General features: G+C 36.2%; 4 protein-coding genes across 5 annotated transcripts in view; 3 read left to right on the top strand and 1 right to left on the bottom strand.

Moving 5' to 3' along the window:
- LOC110385588 (uncharacterized) overlaps window positions 1-19,076 on the top strand; it is a 933,915-nt gene that overhangs the window by 355,472 nt on the left and 559,367 nt on the right. The window lies entirely within an intron of this gene.
- On the bottom strand, window positions 228-4,649 carry LOC692902 (RNA binding motif protein 18; the record flags this gene model as incomplete). Its single annotated transcript, NM_001046745.1, is given in 4 exon segments — window positions 228-916; window positions 2,069-2,275; window positions 3,214-3,303; window positions 4,432-4,649. Coding segments are annotated over 4 exon segments (582 nt in total). The 3' UTR covers window positions 228-643.
- Window positions 5,494-7,944, top strand: LOC101743276 (uncharacterized). The gene has a single exon (XM_004930321.5). The coding sequence runs from the start codon at window positions 6,820-6,822 to the stop codon at window positions 7,753-7,755; it is 936 nt and encodes a 311-aa protein (XP_004930378.1). The 5' UTR covers window positions 5,494-6,819; the 3' UTR covers window positions 7,756-7,944.
- Window positions 8,826-19,076, top strand: part of LOC101743132 (SEC14-like protein 2) — a 36,157-nt gene continuing 25,906 nt past the window's right edge. For both annotated transcript variants that reach the window (XM_004930320.5, XM_021350799.3), the window contains exon 1: window positions 8,826-9,086. In XM_004930320.5, coding sequence (XP_004930377.1) covers window positions 9,024-9,086 — 63 coding nt within the window. In that variant the 5' untranslated portion in view covers window positions 8,826-9,023. The remainder of the gene's footprint in view (window positions 9,087-19,076) is intronic.

The following is a 19,076-nucleotide window of genomic DNA, read 5'->3' as shown; positions in this document are numbered from 1 at the left end:
AGAAAATGAAGTGGCTGTTTTAACGTAGTATCTGCCTTGAATGAAAACACATCATGCACGGAAAAAAATTTGTATCTATACAAAAAAAAAAAAAATGCATATATCAAAAATTCTAAACCGAAATTAAGTTAGCTTACAACCAAACAGAATAACTTACTAAATATTCAGACCATAACCAGCTACAGTAATGATTACTACATTTAATTTACATGAAAAAAAAAACAATTCCTTAACTGACTGAAATTTTGTGAACCATTATTTTTAGATATCATTATGTAAAAACTGTCATAAGTATTCGTAAGAATTTTCAACATATTTTTTTTCTATTAAATTTGCAAGATGTACTCAATCTCAAACATCACAACGTAAATATCACCCACCGCCCTTGTCATTAGACTGGTACTAACGGAAAGGTTTCAGATAGATACTAGAATGATCAGATCAGGGTAGTTTAAAGCAGATTTTCAAGATTAGAATTACATAGTTACAAATCAAGCCAATAATAATAAGAGAATTATTAAAAATAACAGTTTTTAACCTGAAAATGTGTTACTTTTACAAATATCTTATAATGAAACCCTTAAAATATGAAATACTGATAAACTAAAATTAAACAAGTAGTTTTATTACTATTCCTAATGGATTATCTCTTCTTATGATATGGGTGTCGTCTTCGAAACGAGCTGACCGTTTTATTTGGAGGTTGCAGGGCTTTATTCTGGTATTGTGTTATTATTGGAGTCTCATTAGCGGCTAATTTATTGATCACAAAGTCATCACCGGGGTTCATATTCTCCATCATCTTGAGTTTAGCCTCTATGGATTGGATGGCTGTCTTTTTGCTGAGTTTAAACTCTGGTTTTGCACCAGCCAACGCCGGTATACCTAGCTCTGGTTTTGGTTTATCTTGATCATCCTGTGAATATTTTTTTAAGTTAATTATTTTCTAAATCCTCATGTCAGAAGCTGTAAGTGCTGATAGTAAATTGTGTGAATGTTTATTCTTTGAGGGCGAGATACAGGTTTAAAGGAACCATTATTAAAGCGAAAACGGCAATTTGTTGCTAATTTGTATCACACTGTGTCTGCAGTCTATTAGTAGCAACACCATCCTACCCATTTTTTCAGCAAAGTAGTTCAGAATTCGGATTTGACTACTAGTTTAACAGATTTTTTATAATTTATTTAAGATTTTGTCTTGAACCATTTATCATACTTGTTTGCCAACCATTTTATTACTTTGTTATTAGTTTATTTATTTATTAGGCACACGATACACATTACAAGCTAAAAAGAAAATATACACAATAAATAACAAGTAAAGAAAAGGGCTTGTTGGTTTTCCCCTGGTGGTAGGACCTCTTGTGAGTCCGCGCGGGTAGGACCACCGCCCTGCTTGTTTCTGCCGTGAAGCAGTAATGCGTTTCGGTTTGAAGGTTGGGGCAGCCGTTCTAACTATACTTGAGACCTTAGAACTTATATCTCAAGGTGGGTGGCGCATTTTACGTTGTAGATGTCTATGGGCTCCAGTAACCACTTAACACCAGGTGGGCTGTGAGCGCGTCCACCCATCTAAGCAATAAAAAAATAAAAATTGTAACAAAAGGCATGCGCGCACAACTAATCAGGACAAATGTGCTAAGTAAACAATGTTCATTACAAACTATAGGACAAGACAGCATGATAACGAAAACCAATCAATTTTTGTAAAGTAACTATTGATTTCATCTTTCATCTCATTAAAAGAGTCATCAAAATAATCTAAATATTGAGAGATTTGAAAATCAAATTTATGAAATTTTGACTAGGTAGTATTTTTAAATACCCGTTTCTAAGTATGTTAAATTTCGCCTCTGGCACATTGCAAATTCATTTATAAAACCACCCAGTATATCATGGTTGCAAATACAAAATTTGCTATCTGCAATTTTTCATGATTGAATCGAGTAGTTCACCAACAAGGTTAGGTCATAAAATAACTACAAAGTATATGCACTACACATAGAACTTAAACAACTTTACAGCATTAATATAATATGTAAAATTGTTACAGTTAATTGATACTTACAGCAGTGTGTTTAGCAAATTTGACACATATCCTTTTGCAGCCTAGTAACTGTCCATTCAATGAGTTCATTGCCTTAACAGCATCTTGTTTCAATTTGTATGTAACAAACGCAAACCCTCTCGGCTGTCCGGCTGCAGGTCCGCTACGATGGAACAGCATGTCGAACTTCTCAATATTCCCATAGACGCGGACCAGTTTCAGTAATTGATACCGGTAATGAACAAAAATTGATGTTTTATTATATTGCCTTTTATTGGTACGATAAAGAAATGGAAAAGAATGAGTATATCAGAGGAAGTGTGAAAGTAGCCCCGGTAAGCAAGAAGTTAAGGAGCGGACGGTTAGCGTGGTATGGATATGTGATGCGTAGAGAGAACGATGTAGTCGTCGTGGCCTAAAGGATAAAACGTCCGGTGCATTCGTGTTGAAACGTTGCACCGGTGTTCGAATCCCGCAGGCGGGTACCAATTTTTCTAATGAAATACGTACTCAACAAAATGTTCACGATTGACTTCCACGGTGAAGGAATAACATCGTGTAATAAAAATGAAACCCGCAAAATTATCATTTGCGTAATTACTGGTGGTAGGACCTCTTCTGAGTCCGCGCGGGTGGGTACCACCACCCTGCCTATTTCTGCCGTGAAGCAGTAATGCGTTTCGGTTTGAAGGGTGGGACAGCCGTTGTAACTATACTTGAGACCTTAGAACTTGTATCTCAAGGTGGGTGGCGCATTTACGTTGTGGATGTCTATGGGCTCCAGTAACCACTTAACACCAGGTGGGCTGTGAGCTCATCCACCCATATAAGCAATAAAAAAAAAAAAAGTGAAGATGCATGTGACTAGAAGATGTATGGAAATGGTAGTGCAAGGTAGAGGGAGGGAGAAGATGTCGACCGAAGAAGACATGGATATGTGTGATTGACGATATGAAAGAGAGAGGAGTGAGTGTTGAGATGACGGCTGATAGAAGAGAATGGAAGAGAAAAATTAGCTGTGCCGTCCTCACCTAGTGGGATAAGGTGGAGGAAAATGAGAAGATAAAACAATGTAACTCTTTTATAATTTTATGTTATGAAATTATATAGAGACATTTATTCTCTTTTTTATAGCTATCTTTGAAAATTACTTTAATATTTTAAACATACTCATTGACTCTCAGGTCTAGATTCCCGATCCATAATCTTCTGTCACAGACTTCATTCTGGTGGACTGGGTCCAAATGTAATGGAACCTGAAAATAAAATACATAGGGTATTGTACAGCATATTTAAATTTGGTTAAACATTATTGTAATGTTTTAAAGAGGGTTTTAAGTCACCATGATAAATAATCTTTTTTTATGAATTCGTTAATACAGTAGCATCAGAGTTGTATTTACTTTTTATTTTATTTTAATGGGTAAACACACTCACTTCACACTTTGTCTCTGCTACTGTGTTGGGAGCATTAACATTGCCTTCTGAGACATTCATTCTCATTCAGGTCTCTGTGCCTTATTTAGCAAGACAGTGGTTTAGCTGGCTTTGCTGACATCTATGAGTAACTTTGACCATTCAACATCAGGTCTCCAGTATGTTTACAGATAAAACAACAAAGTTGGCAAAGCAGCTAGTGACCATGTATTCAATGAAATGACTATAAAGGATTTTAATACAATTTTTTCTCAGTTCATAAATGTTCAAGAATGATTTCCACAATGAATGATTAACAAGTTTTCTGATACTGAACTGATAGCTCATAAGTAAAGAGATAAATGAGCTCACAGCCAACCTGGTATTAAGTGGTGACCAGAGCTCATAGATACAACATGACACCCTTCAAACTGAAAAGCATTACTTCTTGACAAAAAAAATCTTTAAACTGCTACACTACTAATTCAAGTATATTTTTTAAATATATAGCCAATTTCACATATTGGCCATTGAAAAAATTGTCTGCTATGATTCTTTGTTGTCAAAGTGAAACATTCAGTATTTAACCAGATACAGCTTATGGATTCGACTGTCCCTTTCAAAATGCGAAACATGAAAATGTTAGACATTCTACCCATCAAACTGGATTTCCCGACTAAATTGAAAGAGTCACCATAGTACAACCAACCAGTGTATGCTCCCAGCATCCTGTACCTCAAAAAAGGATAAAGTAAGAAAACGTGTGCTATTTATGTTCATTTGGTCATTGTTTTCATTTCAATGATAAAATCATCTATATAGTTTGTGGTACAATTAATTTGAGTCAAATTATTATCATTTAAATGATCTTTATGATACTTTTAGTTTGTAATACTTGGGTACTTGTTAGATGAAAATCAGGTGATAAATGAAAATTTATGCAAAGTATGATTATTTATTTAGAATACCGTTCCTTCCATGTCTCTTGAGTGTTGAATCTGTTCCTTTAAATTACTTTACTCTTAGATCTCTTGGTGTTCTAGAATTCTTGGATCACATAACTTATACACTAATTATTCCTACATAATATTTTAACTAAGCATTGGACTTGCGCATTGTTTATAATTTGTATAATTTCACTCGTGTACATAATATTTTTCTAGATAATTATGATCTAAAATATGTGTTTACTCTATGATCTAAATTCTATGACATATTTAACCACAGATCAGTAAAACGTTTTTTTATTAAAGGGATTTTATGACCTGGTAACTAAGACCTTTAGATCATATCTTATTTTAATTTATATTCATATTTTTATGAAAAATGGTATTATGGAGTGAAATGAAATGAAATGAAGATGATTAATTTGAGACATTAATCAACTGGGATAAAATTAAATGAGATGATATGAGATGAGATATAATCTATGATATATAATATTGGTGGTCATTTACCTTCATTTACTGAGATTTTTTCAGTGGACTTTTTGGAGGATCCCGAGAAGTTACGTCCAGCGGCTTTGTTTCATTTTCCCACATCTGTGCACTTTCACAGATATTAAACAGTTAATAAATCACCGTTATCTTATACCTTCAAACGAGCAATTCTTGTATATATATATATATATATGTATAATCTGAAACTCGGAAACGGCTCCAACGATTTTCATAAAATTTAGTATACAGGGGATTTCGGGGGCGATAAATCGATCTAGCTACGATTTATTTTCAGAAAATTTTGTTTTATTCGTGTTTACAATAATCAACTTTCCCGACATCTATTGGCGAATAATAATACTATTTAAAGACACAACAAGATGGCGTCATCAAAAAAAAAACGAGCAAAGCTCGGTCATCATCTAGTTACACATTTAAACGTGAAGAAATACCAAATAGACAAAATTATACAACTTCACCCCTCGCGTTCCTGCCAAAAAGTCCTCAGTAAAACGTCTTAAATAGCAAGCATAGATAAGACATCAATAAGAAGCAACAACAACTTAGCAAGGCACAGACTACTCACTTTTTATTGTAAGGTAAGCCTGCCGTTTAAATGCCCCCCGAAGCATACACACGAGTGTACGCCCGCGACTCTTTCGCTACTCGCCGTCATTCCTTTTCGAACTTGTTTGTGGGACCCTTTGGAGTATTCATTACCTGATGCTCCAACTGCTGGGCAACACAAAAAAATGTAGTATCTATGCCACTTCACTTATTTTTCATTATGGAAATTGGATTTTTGCGACACTCTTTGAAACCCAAGGTTTTGGATGTGGCAGCCCTAAACCTCACACAAAATGTTTGGCAGAATTGATTTTACTTAATTGATTTAAAGTAAAGATATTTTAAATGCGGAAGGTCATTTTGGAGATCAAACTCAATAGATGCAAATTTCAAAGCAGCAAAGAAGTATTCCGTGTATAAGCTCTATTTCCTTTCATTATCATAGAGGACGATGTCAAGGCACAACCTAATGAGCTTCTCGCCGGATCTTATCAGTGGGTCGCGATCCCGAGATCCGGTAGTAGATTCTGTGAAGCACTGTTTTTGCTAGGGTCATTGATAGCAAACTCTCTTAGTTTAATACCCGTAAGCTCACCTACCCGCCATAGCGTAATTGGAATAGCTCCATAGCGAATAGGTAGGGCCCGCAGAGTCTATCGAGAAACTTGTTGTTCAGGGTAGAGTAAATGGTAAGAGATCTCGTGGACAAATCTCCATGCGCTGGACTGATCAGGTGAAAGACTTTACTAAAACCCCACTTAACGAGTGCGCACGCACTCGTTAAGTGGGGTTTGCAAATTATGGAAAACATCTGTCAAGGCTTTAATAAACAACAATTTCACATGACCACGACTGCTTTGCCAAGAGCAACCGACTATAATGATGATGAGGGGGAAAAGGATTTAATTTAAGTTCATGGCTTTTCGAATTCTTACACAAATCTCACGAAATATACTTTCTCTCCATTTTACCAACGTTATATCTATTTAATTTTGTTGCATTCTACTATACTTCATTTCACTTCACTTCTTGTTTAAATCACAATATGAGTTCGAATTCACAATTTAAGGTTGAATAGGCTATGTTTCCTTTGTCCTAGTTGACAAAATAACAAAAAAGGGCAAAAGTGACAAACAAACAGCTAGTGTTTTCTATTTCCACAAAAAGTTAACCAAATCCAGTATTTTTAGTATTTTTACCTATATAAATCTTTTAGATTCCATGTGAATGTAGTAGTAGTTGTTGCAAATGTAAGTACAAAAAAAGAATTAGTCAATGTTACAGTAATAACAGGAATTAAGATCGTTAAAAAATGTGAATGCGTTAAAACTAATTGAAAATATATAAATAATGAACAAGATAAATAAAAGGATACCTGGTATCTTGCCGCCGCCGCCAAAAACAGAAATCGATGGAAAAATCACCGATCTATCGTTAAAAACTATTCCTGAGTTGCTTGAACTACGAGATAGACAAATTAAGTTATTAAACAATAAAAGTTTTATATCTAAACTAAGTGACAAAGGTGCTAAAATACAGATTTTGTACGATAAAATCTTATCCGAATTAAAAGCGAAGCAAGAGGAAGAAGATGCGTGTCGGATGTTCGAAAATATGAAACTGAATGGAATTGACAAACAATCCGTACAAGAATTAGAATGGACAGGTACAATTAAACAATCCACAGATTTAGATTCAGATGACGACAGTGACCCTGAAGATGTCCTAAAAATCTTGACTCAGAACTCATTCCATGAGAAAAAAATTAAGATTTTAGAACCTGAAAAACTTTCGATAACCCCTGAAGATCTAATCAAGATAGATGAGATCCCCCACGTAAGATATATAGTTAACAAAACGGAACACAACACCAAAGCCAAAGTAACGAGACAGTTTAAGCCACATAAGACCACAAACACAGATGTCCACAACCCAGAAAAGGAAATACAAAGAGGAAAGAACAAATGTAAAAAATGGGAGGTGACTGCTGCCACACCTCCTCCTACAATACATGGGCCAGCAAAAATATTATCCATAGAAGACTCATTAAAACTCCAGCAAGAACATAACTTACGTCTTAAAGAGGTGAATGCATTACATGCAGCTGAGAGGCTGGCTTCAATGGCTGGAGTCAAAATGAGTCAGTTGCCATTGGATTTATCAAGGTTTGGTTCATACCGAGACACCAATAGTGATGATTATGAGTCTGATGGTGAGGGCAGTGACAAAGAAGTTCATGATGAGGAGCCTGAGAAAGGAGGTGTCATATTTACCATAATGAAATAATATACATACTAAGTTCTAGAACCAAGTTCTCTCATGAGAGCTTAGTTAGACTTACGACTTTCATGGCTCATGCCAGTCCTCATTTTTAAGGGATCAAAATAGCAGGAAAACGACTGGATTGTAATTTAACTGTGTACTTACTGATTTAATGTATAATAATAACAATAATAATAAATTTCTGTCTATTTATGTATACTTCATTATTATCCCTTACAATTCATTACTCTGAATCCGATATAAGCTTAAAGCGTAAAGTATGTAATTATTTGATTAAATAAAATTTCGCAACCTCAAAAAACCGTTCTGCTTACAGTAAACACAGTCGGTAGTCTGGCGCTCCGTTTACAACGGGATTTTTGAACGGAACTTGGCGCCAGATTCTACCTAACCTGTGGATAAAGCTTATCAGATTGATGTAAATGCAAGTCGCTCCCTAACATATACACTTATGGTATTTTAGATATACACTTCACCAGAGCTTGATAGACCCAATATGAGGGGAAAATGTGTATAAAGACAACAATCACGATATATATAAAATACACTTTAAGAGTTGTATTGTTAAATTTCAAAAAGGAGCCCTTAAATTACATTTAATTGAACATGTAAAAGGGTAGATGATAAGTACAGTAAGTTACTTATTTATTAATTTAATTAACTACATGCTCATTTCTGTCTATAAATTATGGTAATAAATTAATTCCTTCATTCGTTCCCTTCACACACGATTTAGGGCACAGCTGAGAGTGAAGATATCTCCCAGTGTTGACTTCTATTATGTAGGTAATATGCATTTTAATTAATACTTAGTCGTGCGACTAGCGGTTGCTCGGTTATTTTTATAAAATTCAACTACGCTTTATATAAAACGTAGAGTTCATGTTCGTTCATAGCGAGATACAGTATACTATACTGTATACCTAACTTTATATTGATACATACTTTACATACATATTTCGTGTGGGTCGCCATTACAAAATATAATCATAACTATGCATAACTCTATATAATATAATTATTAAACAAGTACGCTACCATTCGATCAATTGCCACCCACTTACTTGCCAGTACGACACTTGCCTGCCGCAGTGTATTATCTACGACTTGCTGTACGAGTGTACAAGGGTTCTACAAGTTGCGCGTAATTGACAGCCACAGATTAGCACTAAACACAAATATACAACGGCGGCTGAGCTCGCGGCAAACGCACGTTGCGCGTGTTATGTTAATTGGAAACATCACAAAATAAAAATAAACAGTTAGTGAATATGGCTCCTATGTCGAACGCGGTCGTAGGAATTGATGACGATCAACGGTTTGCTCTAATGAAGGTACGACTACACTTAATTCTAAATTAATTATTTCATTCTTATTTTATGTTTGTCGATTTTGAATTACTTAGGCAAAAATTTCTTACGAAGCACCAACTAGTGAACGTTCCGAAAAAAAAAGAGGTATTGTCATGATTTTTTTTTTTTTTTTTTTTTTTTTTTTCTCCCATTTCTTGGCCTGCACGGTTTGTGCGTCAGCCACGCAAAAAGGTTAGGAAGTGTGTTAATGGATTTATTTTTTGGATTTGAATTTGGAACGGAATTTGGAAAAAGGATCAGGTATATATATTATATAAACTAAGTACATAAATGGTTACAATTTTATATTATTATGAAAAATGAAACTAGCTAATATTCTATATACATCAATATTGATATTAGATAAAAGGATAGAAATTGAAGTAGGAAAAGGAATTTTAATGGACAAAAGTGAGGAAATAAAAGCGGAACGGTCATTTCGAGGACAGGCAAAGAATATATGATTAAAATCCCCAACGTCATTGCCACACTCACATATATCGCTAGGCAAAAGGTTAAGCCTTGCCAAATGCAAGGGAATGCATGCATGGCCCAGCCTCATGCGAATAAGGGTCGATGTGATAGCTTTACCAAACGTCAGATTTGAAAACCACGGTTTAGGAGGTATATCCACTTGGATCGTGCTGTAATATCGACCTTTAGTCTGTCTTGAAGAACGCCAAATGTGAGTCCAAGAATTCAATAACTGGAATTTAGGAAGCAGAGCTAAATCACAACAAAAGTTTTTGTACGGAACCAAATCTCCATCATTGACCGCAGCTTTGGCAAGGCTATCGGCCTTGGCATTGCCAAAGATACCCGAGTGCCCCGGAATCCAAGCAAAGGAAACTGTGTAATTTTTGATGCAACATTGATACAATAAATCACGACATGCAATAATCACAGGATGATTATTTCGGTTACTGTTAAAAGGAAAACGTTCCAAGGCTTGGAGGGCACTTTTAGCGTCAGTTAAAATTATTGACTTTTTAAGCTTCATCATTAAAATGTACTCCAGAGACTTCAGAAGACCAAAACATTCTCCAGTAAATACTGAAGTCTCTGGAGGCAATTTTATTTTCTGAACAATGCCAAACTGTTGATGGAAAATGCCGACCCCCACACACTCCTCGGGACCGGGTTTGGAGGAATCGCTAAAAATTAAATGACAATTTTTCCATCGGCTGTCACTGTCAATAATATCAACAAATTTGGCATTGATAGAAAGATCTTGTTTACTTAGGCCGAAATCAAACATAATAGATGGATTTAAAGTTAGGGCATCATAGTTAACACAAAATATTGGAAGGAATTGTGATCTATGTGTAGGAGCTTGAAGAGCTAAGTACTTTTGGAGACTAACAATAAGGCATGGCGGCGATTTATGAGCCCAGTACGGATAATCCATACATTCCAGCAGAGACCGTAACTTAGTGTAAAGAGGATGATTATAAACTTGGAATGCTCTAAATAGAAACCGGTCACAAAGAAATTGTCGTCTGAGGTGCAGGGGGGCTTCAGAACATTCGACCTGCAAAGCGTTAATAGGGCTCGAACGCATAGCCCCAGCAATTATTCTCAGAGCCTTAGACTGGATAATGTCTAACTTATGGAGAGCTACTGCATTACAGGGTTCAAGTATAAATGTTCCATAGTCCAAAATACTCCTTATTAGGGCATTATACAAAAGCTTTAGAGAGAAAGGGTGGGCTCCCCACCAAACTCCAGAGAGGCAACGCAATATATTTAGAATCTTCTCACATTTATCACTTATATAGTAGCAATGAGGGCTTCCTGTAAGTCTTGAGTCTAAAATTACCCCAAGAAATGTTGCTTCACTTTTAACAGGAACTCTAATGTTATTATAAAATACAGACACTGATGGAGGAAGCCTCATACGTGAAAATAAGACTATAATACTTTTAGGAACTGAAAGGCTTAGAGAGTTATTGTCAAGCCAAACTTTTAGCAACTTAAGAGAATATGTGACAGTATCAGACATGTTGTCAATAGAATCACCAGAGACATAGAGGAGTAAATCATCTGCATATTGGAGTGTGTTAACTTTACCCCTAAGGGAGGCTTCCAGATCATGAGAATATATATTGTAAAGTAAGGGACTTAAAACGGAGCCCTGGGGTAAACCTTTCCAGACAATACGGGATTGATAAGAGTCTTCTGATATTACTTTAAGCATTCTACCAGAGAGAAGATTGATTATGAAACTTATGAAAATTTGTGGGATATTCAAATTAATCATTTTTTGTTTCAGAACCGAAAGGTTGACATTATCATAGGCTGCAGACACATCTAAGAATGCTGCTAACACAGACTTATTGTATGAAAATGCCAATCTTATGTCTGTCATAAAAATGCTGAGACTATCCATCGTACTCCTACCTTTCCTAAATCCAAACTGGTTAGGAGATAGTAACCCTTTACTCTCAATAAACCATTCTAGTCTATTTTTAACTAGATGTTCGCAAATTTTGGAAATCACTGAAGCTAATGCAATTGGTCTGTATGATGATGGATCATTAATGGGTTTGTTGGGCTTATGTATTGGGATAACTTCATGGATTTTCCATGATGGAGGAATATTACCTGATGTTAAGATTGAATTAATTAAACTGAGAAAATAAGAAAGGCAGGAGTCGTTCAGGTTTTGAAGAAAAGAATATGGAATTCCATCACAACCCGGGGCTGAGTCCCTAAGCCTTGAAAGAACCCCTTTGAGTTCTGAAAGGCTAAAGGAAATGAATGAATCGCTACTATCATGCTGGGAGAGGAGAGAAGGCTGTGAGTCAGAAGAAATATTATCTATAGACGGGACAAATGGTGGAGCTAATTTGTCAAGAAACAAATCAACTGTACTACTATCCATGAAAGGAGACCTTGGAGGTTTGAAAGCGGATCTGAATCTACGAATATTTTGCCAAACTTGAGATGGAGAAATTTCTGGTGAAATTGAGGCACAAAAAGATTTCCAGCTATTGAATCTTTTTTGTTTTAATAATTTACGAGTTTTAGTTATAAGATTACTAAGAATATTAAAATTTTGTGTTGTAGAATTTTCTCTGTAATTTTCTTCAGCTATCTTTCTCTCAGCTATCGCAGCAGAACACTCACTGTCCCACCAAGGAGGTGATGGAATATACCCATTTCCACTATTGTTTTTTATAGGAAAAACTTCCTCAGCAGCTTGTAGTAGGGCCCGTGTAAAAGCTTCAGCACAAAGATGATTACTGCTGTCATTTAGTGGAGGTATGGTTGATAAATTTTGTTGAACTTTATCTCCAAATAATGACCAGTTGGCATCCTTAAGTCTATATTTTAGCCGGGGAGGGGCCTTTGATGTCTTTTCACAAATTTTTTGAGGAAATGATACCATTAGTGGAAAGTGATCGCTTCCATATGAAGACGATAGAGGCCACCAGTTTAATGTAGGAGCAAGTGAGGGACTACAAAGGGTAAGATCTGGTGCACTAATACCCTCATGGGGCTGTGTTCTTCTAGTAGGACAACCAGAGTTTAAAAGACATAAATTATTATCATCTAAGATGTCTAAGATTCTAGCCCCATAATGATCAGACTTAGAACTTCCCCACATAGAATGTTGTGCATTGAAATCTCCCATAACCAAAATAGGGCGCGGGAGGGAAGATAGGATGCTACGAATATCGTCAAAGACTTCATTGGAAGGGTGAGGTATATACATATTTACAAAACAGATATTATTTACACTAGCAGCAATAATAGAAAATTTATCACTGTGATTAGGGATGGGTAAGTGGACAAAGGGCACACCTCCCCTAAGAATTAGTGCCACTCCACCATACCCATCTGTTCTGTCTTCTCTAAGACAGACATGTCCTGGAATTCTAAAATTGAATCCAGGACGAAGCCAAGTCTCTTGAAGAGAGACTGCAAATGGTTTGTAACTATTCAATAAAAAAATTAAGTCACTTTTTTTACTATTAATACTCCGGCAATTCCATTGAATCACCAGAGACTGGTTTCGTGGATGGTCCTGACTGTCCATTAGTTAAAAAAGTTTTTGAAGAAACGGCATCGTTGGACGGTATTTTAATTATGTTCGATTGTGAAAGGTACTGAATTATAGAAATGATGAGATCCTTTGTTATTATTTCTGACAAATCATTGTAATTTTTGAGACAACCTGTAGAAAAGGAAGGAATGTTGCTGTAATCTTGGATAAGCTCTGCATGCGCTTTTTGATCATATCCCTTACTAGAATTTCTGGGACGAGCTTTGGGTTTCAAGAATACTGTTTTCTTATATGATTGAGTCGGACTCTTAAAAGGGCTTGTTAAATTATAGGGGCTTGAATAAGTCATAGTTGGACCCGAAGGGGCTGATGAAGCAGAAGCAACAATGTCAGCATAAGATTTTGAAACTGGTGGATAGACTTTACTTGCTTCTGAATAGGATATAGAGTTTCTAGCCATTGTTTCTTTTATAGCTTTCTGCCTAGCATACTCCGGGCATTTTTTGTCTGTTGCGAAATGGGAACCAGAACATAAAATACACACAGCATCATCTCTTTCCGTCTCGCAACTTATACCTGAATGATTGTCACCACATTTGTAACACCTTGGAGTGCCTCTGCATTGCATTTTGGTGTGACCAAAACGGCAGCAATTAAAGCATTGCAGCGTGGGGTAAATATAAAGCTCTACAGGTAGGGAGTTAAAACACATAAAGACCCTGGGAGGTAACACCTTCCCATCAAAGGTCAAAACTACGGTCTCAGTTGGAACAAACTTGGGTGTCTCGCCGTCATAAACCTTTCTGTTTAGTCTCCTAACTTTCAGAATGCTTCCACAGTTCTGCGGAAGCTCTATATTTTCTATAACATCTTTCTCGTCCCAGTCACATGGAACACCTCTCACTATTCCCATGCGGGTGATAGTGAAGGCCGGAATAAAAGCTTTATATTTATTATCATCAAGAGATTTGTGATTTAGAAATGAGTTAGCCTCCTGAAATGTTTTAAATTGAAATGACAACCTATTCCTTCCAATTTTTTTTATGCTTCCCTCTACAATGCTTTTTATTGAATTTTTTTTTAGAAAGAATCCAAATTGTACTGGATGTATAGATCCAGTTTGATTAGGTTGTAAAATTTTTTGAATATGTACATCATAAGGCGCAGGGTCTGACGCCTGGTAAAGCAGCCTAGCAGTGCGAGGGTTACTCGTAATGTTTTTAGAGTTAGCAACCTCATTATGATGGATTTCAGTGATTTTATCATCTGACTCAAGTACTTTAGGTATAACATTATCCTTTATATCATTAGGGGAAAGTTGGCAATCTGGTAGATCTGTATGTTTGTGATTCCTTCTCTTTTTTTGGTTTCTAGTTGATATTCTCTTTCTTTTAACGGATTTAATGTTTTCCGAACAGTCTGTATCTATAATGGAACCTTCCGTTTCCATTCCCGAAGCATCTATTGTAACTACATGAGACACCTGGAGGGATGTCCCTCCAGGGTCTTCGGGCTCCAACATGGAGGCCAAGAAAAAAATACTATTTACATATAATACAATAAGATGACTTACCAGGCGAAGAAAACAAACTAAAACTATAAATAATCAATACTACTAATATATATACACTTTACAACTTAACTGATCCTGTAATATTAAATTAATTTAATTTTCAAAAGTTTAGCCAAAAAAAAGACGCCCGCTTAATTCAACACTTCCCGCGCTTTTTCGTCATGATTTATTTTTCATTCTTTTGGACAGGCTAGTTCACCGCTCACCTGATGTTAAGCGGTTGCAAAAGTCCATCGCCACCTCAACGTTAGACCTAAGACTTAAGTCTACATTTCATTGAAAAACGGCAAAATCGCTATTTGCTTGTACTAACAGAAGCTCCATTCCGTACAGGCCACAGTCACAACCTCACATTTTACGGCGTTCTAAAGTTGACACTCTTAAATCTGCGGCACAAATAATTGGAAATTAAGGTATACATACAAATGATTGCGCCCGCGGCTTCGTTCGCAGTTAGCATCGCGTGAGCGGAGACCCGTGCTAAGCAGTGGGGTGATAAGTAACTTAATTTTTTTCCTAGGGCTCAAATTATTTCAATATCGAATTTCATGAAAATCTGTTCAGTTTTTTCGGTATGATAACGCAACAGACAGACAGCTACTTCCGTCTGAATAATAATAAGGAACTTCTACATCATCTAACAGCATAAAATTAAATTCCAAAAGAAAGTTCATAAAAACAATTCGTTAAATACAAAAATATCATTTAAATATTTTATATTTATAATAACTTTTTGCAAAATCGAATTTAAATAGAACTATGAATTTTGCTCCAATTTAATCTTTGTTTACCTATAAAACTTAATGATAATTCATTCAGTATTTAAACAGACAGACAAAAAAATATATACCTAGCTCTTCAATATACAGACACACTGGATTCTATTGTTTTATTAAAAGTACTAGCTGACCCGGTAGACTTCGTAGTGCCTCTATCGATAAATAAAAGACCTAAACTTTTGTATAAAATAAACTTAAAACAAACAAAAGGAATGCGTCCGACGGGGGACATGTCAAAGGAAAAACAAAATTGTTATTTTTATTTAATTCCGAGCATTTTCATATTTATCGAACCTTTTAAACATTCTCTGGACTTCCACAAATAATCCAAGACCAAAATTAGCCAAATCAGTCCAGCCGTTCTCGAGTTTTAGCGAGACTAACGAACAGCAATTCATTTTTATATATGAATTGCTGTTCGTTAGTCTTCTTTACGTTGTAGATGTCTATGGGCTCCTGTAACCACTTAACACCAGGTGGGCTGTGAGCTCGTCCATCCATCTAAGCAATAAAAAAAAAAAAAAAATTAAATTTTTATATATATAGATAGAATGATGTTGATTATAATTCTAATAGCGCGGTGATGATGGAGAATTATTAAGAACATAACGAAACCGGGAACTCACATCCGTATTAGAACCTTATTACACAGGTGCCACTGGTCATATTCCCTTTATCACTTTTATAACAATGAAATAGGTACGTAATTTAAAGTTAATTAGCCTTACGATGCTTCGTATCGTACATTAGTGTACCTAAATACTGCAATAAAATACGTGACCGATTGAATTGACCGAATACAATTTTAGTACTAGAGAGGACCATAAAGATAATATATTAAGTCCTGCGTCCCTAAATATAATACTATATAGTTTTGTTTTTATTAAATATTTATAGATTATAATTTATAATTAATCGTGATTTTCATTTTATCTCACATTAAAATGACGATTAGCGATAAAACAAGATAAATGAAACTAAACAAAGCGACTTGATATAAGTACTGATTGGTAAGTCGTATTGCGGGCTCGCACTGGTTGATGTCGCCATCCTACCTATTATCGCCGCCATGCATTCGGATGTTCCAGTTTGACGGGTTAGACATACTTACGTATTGTTCTAATGACCTCGAGGGGTCATACTAGATTTACCGAGCGAGTAGGTGAGGACGTTGCTAACACTAGCCCTAGCAAGAGCAGTGTTTCGCAGAATCTGCACCGGATCGAAATCGCGATCCACTGAGAAGATCCTTCGAGAAACTCAGTGGGCTGTGTCTATGGGTTAGATCGCTCGTCGTAATCGACGAGTTCGATGGGGGCAGGTGACCGGTTCTTGAGGGGCCTAAAAGCACCGAGAGTGAATCCGGGGGATCCGACAAAACATGTTTCGGGCGACGCCGCGACGGCGCGGCGGCTTTGCATTGCCCCGTCGCGATCGGATAATCGAAAACGTATTAGGGTATTGCTGTTAATAACATTTCCAGCTCTAAGTTTAGGCTTCTAAAGACAAAGCTCGCTACGCGTATATATTGTGATGAAGAGAGTGATTATGCCTTTGGGACTAAAGTTATAGGTACATATTAATTTCCTCGGATTTCGAGAGTCGTAGGTTTAATTAAAGCTATTTATAGTTTATAATTTATCTCCAATTTTGATTGTCATTGTATCGAAGGGTGAATGGTTTATGCGACATTTTTACTACTTTATAGGAAAGCCATTTAAAGATTAAAATTTGGAAAATATCACAACAATAAAACTTCGTCAGCTATTTCAAAAGAGTAAACTTAATTTAATATCAATTAAAAGCATCGAACTGTTGATGCTAATGCCAAATAAAGCGCTACTTTCATTACAAAGATAAATGTCGCGTATTAAGCGAAATGTCGCTTAAACCAAATAACCTATCACTCCTCGATATAATTTCCAAACGAAAAATCGTCAAAATCGGTTCATCTAGAAAAAAGTTCTGAGGTAACGCACACACGAATTGTTAAGTACCTCATTTTTTAAAGTCTATTTATAAACCAAATTAAATCCTCAGCGTTTTATTCGATGACGCGATTACTGCTGCTGTTTCGTTGTGTAGAACAAGTTCGCGACATACCTGGTGTACACACAAGGTTAAAGAATCAACTGCATTGCTTAACGGCTGTCCCACCCAGCAAACCGGAGCGAGTGACTGTTTCGCGGTTGAGATTGGTACGAAGGTGACAACCCGGAGGGCCCTTTTTATGATTGATAGATTACTGGTGGCCCGGAGGCCTTTCCAGTTTCACCAGGACAGGTTGGCGAGCAAAATCTCAGCCAGGAGGGGTGGGATTTGCTAACAACTGCCCGAGCGCCTCCGAAGGAAACCTAACAACTGGAGAGCAATTGCTTCGCGAATGAATCTACTACCGAATCGGAATCGCGACCCACTGAGAAGATCCGGCGAGAAACTCAGCGGGCTGATGCATGGGTTAAGTTTCACGTCGACCTCTTTGTCGAGTTGGAGTTATAAGAGTTATTGGATTTGATGGATCCGTAAGGCCTTACAATATGCTCTAGCATCTTTAAATTTTTTTTTTTATTGCTTTGATGGTTGGACGAGCTCACAGCCCACCTGATGTTAAGTGGTTACTGGAGCCCATACACATCCACAACATAAATGCGCCACCCACCTTGAGATACAAGTTCTAAGGTATCAAGTATAGTAACGACGGCTGCCCCACCCTTCAAACCGAAACGCATTACTACTTCACGGCAGAAATAGGCAGGGTGGTAGTACCCACCCACGCGGACTCACAAGAGGTCCTACCACCAGTGAAATCTTTATCGCCGGTTCCAGTACGCTGGTTCAATACTCAAAGAACTTCGTTGCTCATTTTCCATTGTAAAAGACGACAAACACTTATTCGTCTTTACCTTTTCCCACCAGAAGAAATGCCACTCACTTAAAAGTCATTACGTCACGACGAATGCAAAATTAGCTAATACAAGTAGAAAAAATCTTAAGAATGTTTTATTGCCTTAATAGTATAACAGTAATTTCAAATGAATATTAAATGAGTGAATTTGATGATATTATGAATAAATTTAATTAAAAATATAATTAACTTGATTTCTGAACGTGAGTGAAAGTTTCCGCGGATTATACTACATATAACGACACGTACATGTGTTAAATGAACGTAGCAAGTAATATTTTAAGATCCGTATAATTTTTTTATGTATAACATCACATTCCTCTTGCGCTCTTATGCCGCAATGTTTTTGATTGCGGCCTGATTTGTTATTTTACAATTACTCTAACAACTAGATTAAAAAAAAAAACAATTGTTATTCTTGCCATTTTAAATATCTGATAAAAATATTTTGATTACAATTCAAGAATTAATTAACCGTGTACGATAGCTCAGTTTTGACTGTCGGATGACACCATAATCAAACAAACCGTATTGCAAGCAACAAGACCAAGTTTATAAAATTTAAAATGAGATACGTTTTTAACAGACTGACAGTATCTTCGAATTTATAATTTGAAGTTTATTTTTGCTAGATTTATACAGTACAGTCAAATAAATGCTGTCCCCAAATTATTACTTTACAACTTCGAAGTGTGGTCTCTTGTTT

Source organism: Bombyx mori, chromosome 10 (genome assembly GCF_030269925.1).
Source record: "Bombyx mori chromosome 10, ASM3026992v2".
NCBI classification, from domain to species: Eukaryota; Metazoa; Arthropoda; class Insecta; order Lepidoptera; family Bombycidae; genus Bombyx; species Bombyx mori.
The sequence above is the reverse complement of the archived record's forward strand: the minus strand, read 5'-3'. Positions and strand labels throughout refer to the sequence as shown.

Excerpts from the sequence above, each read along its gene's own strand:
- LOC101743276 (XM_004930321.5), top strand. The coding sequence starts at position 6,820 with ATGAACAAGATAAATAAAAGGATACCTGGTATCTTGCCGCCGCCGCCA.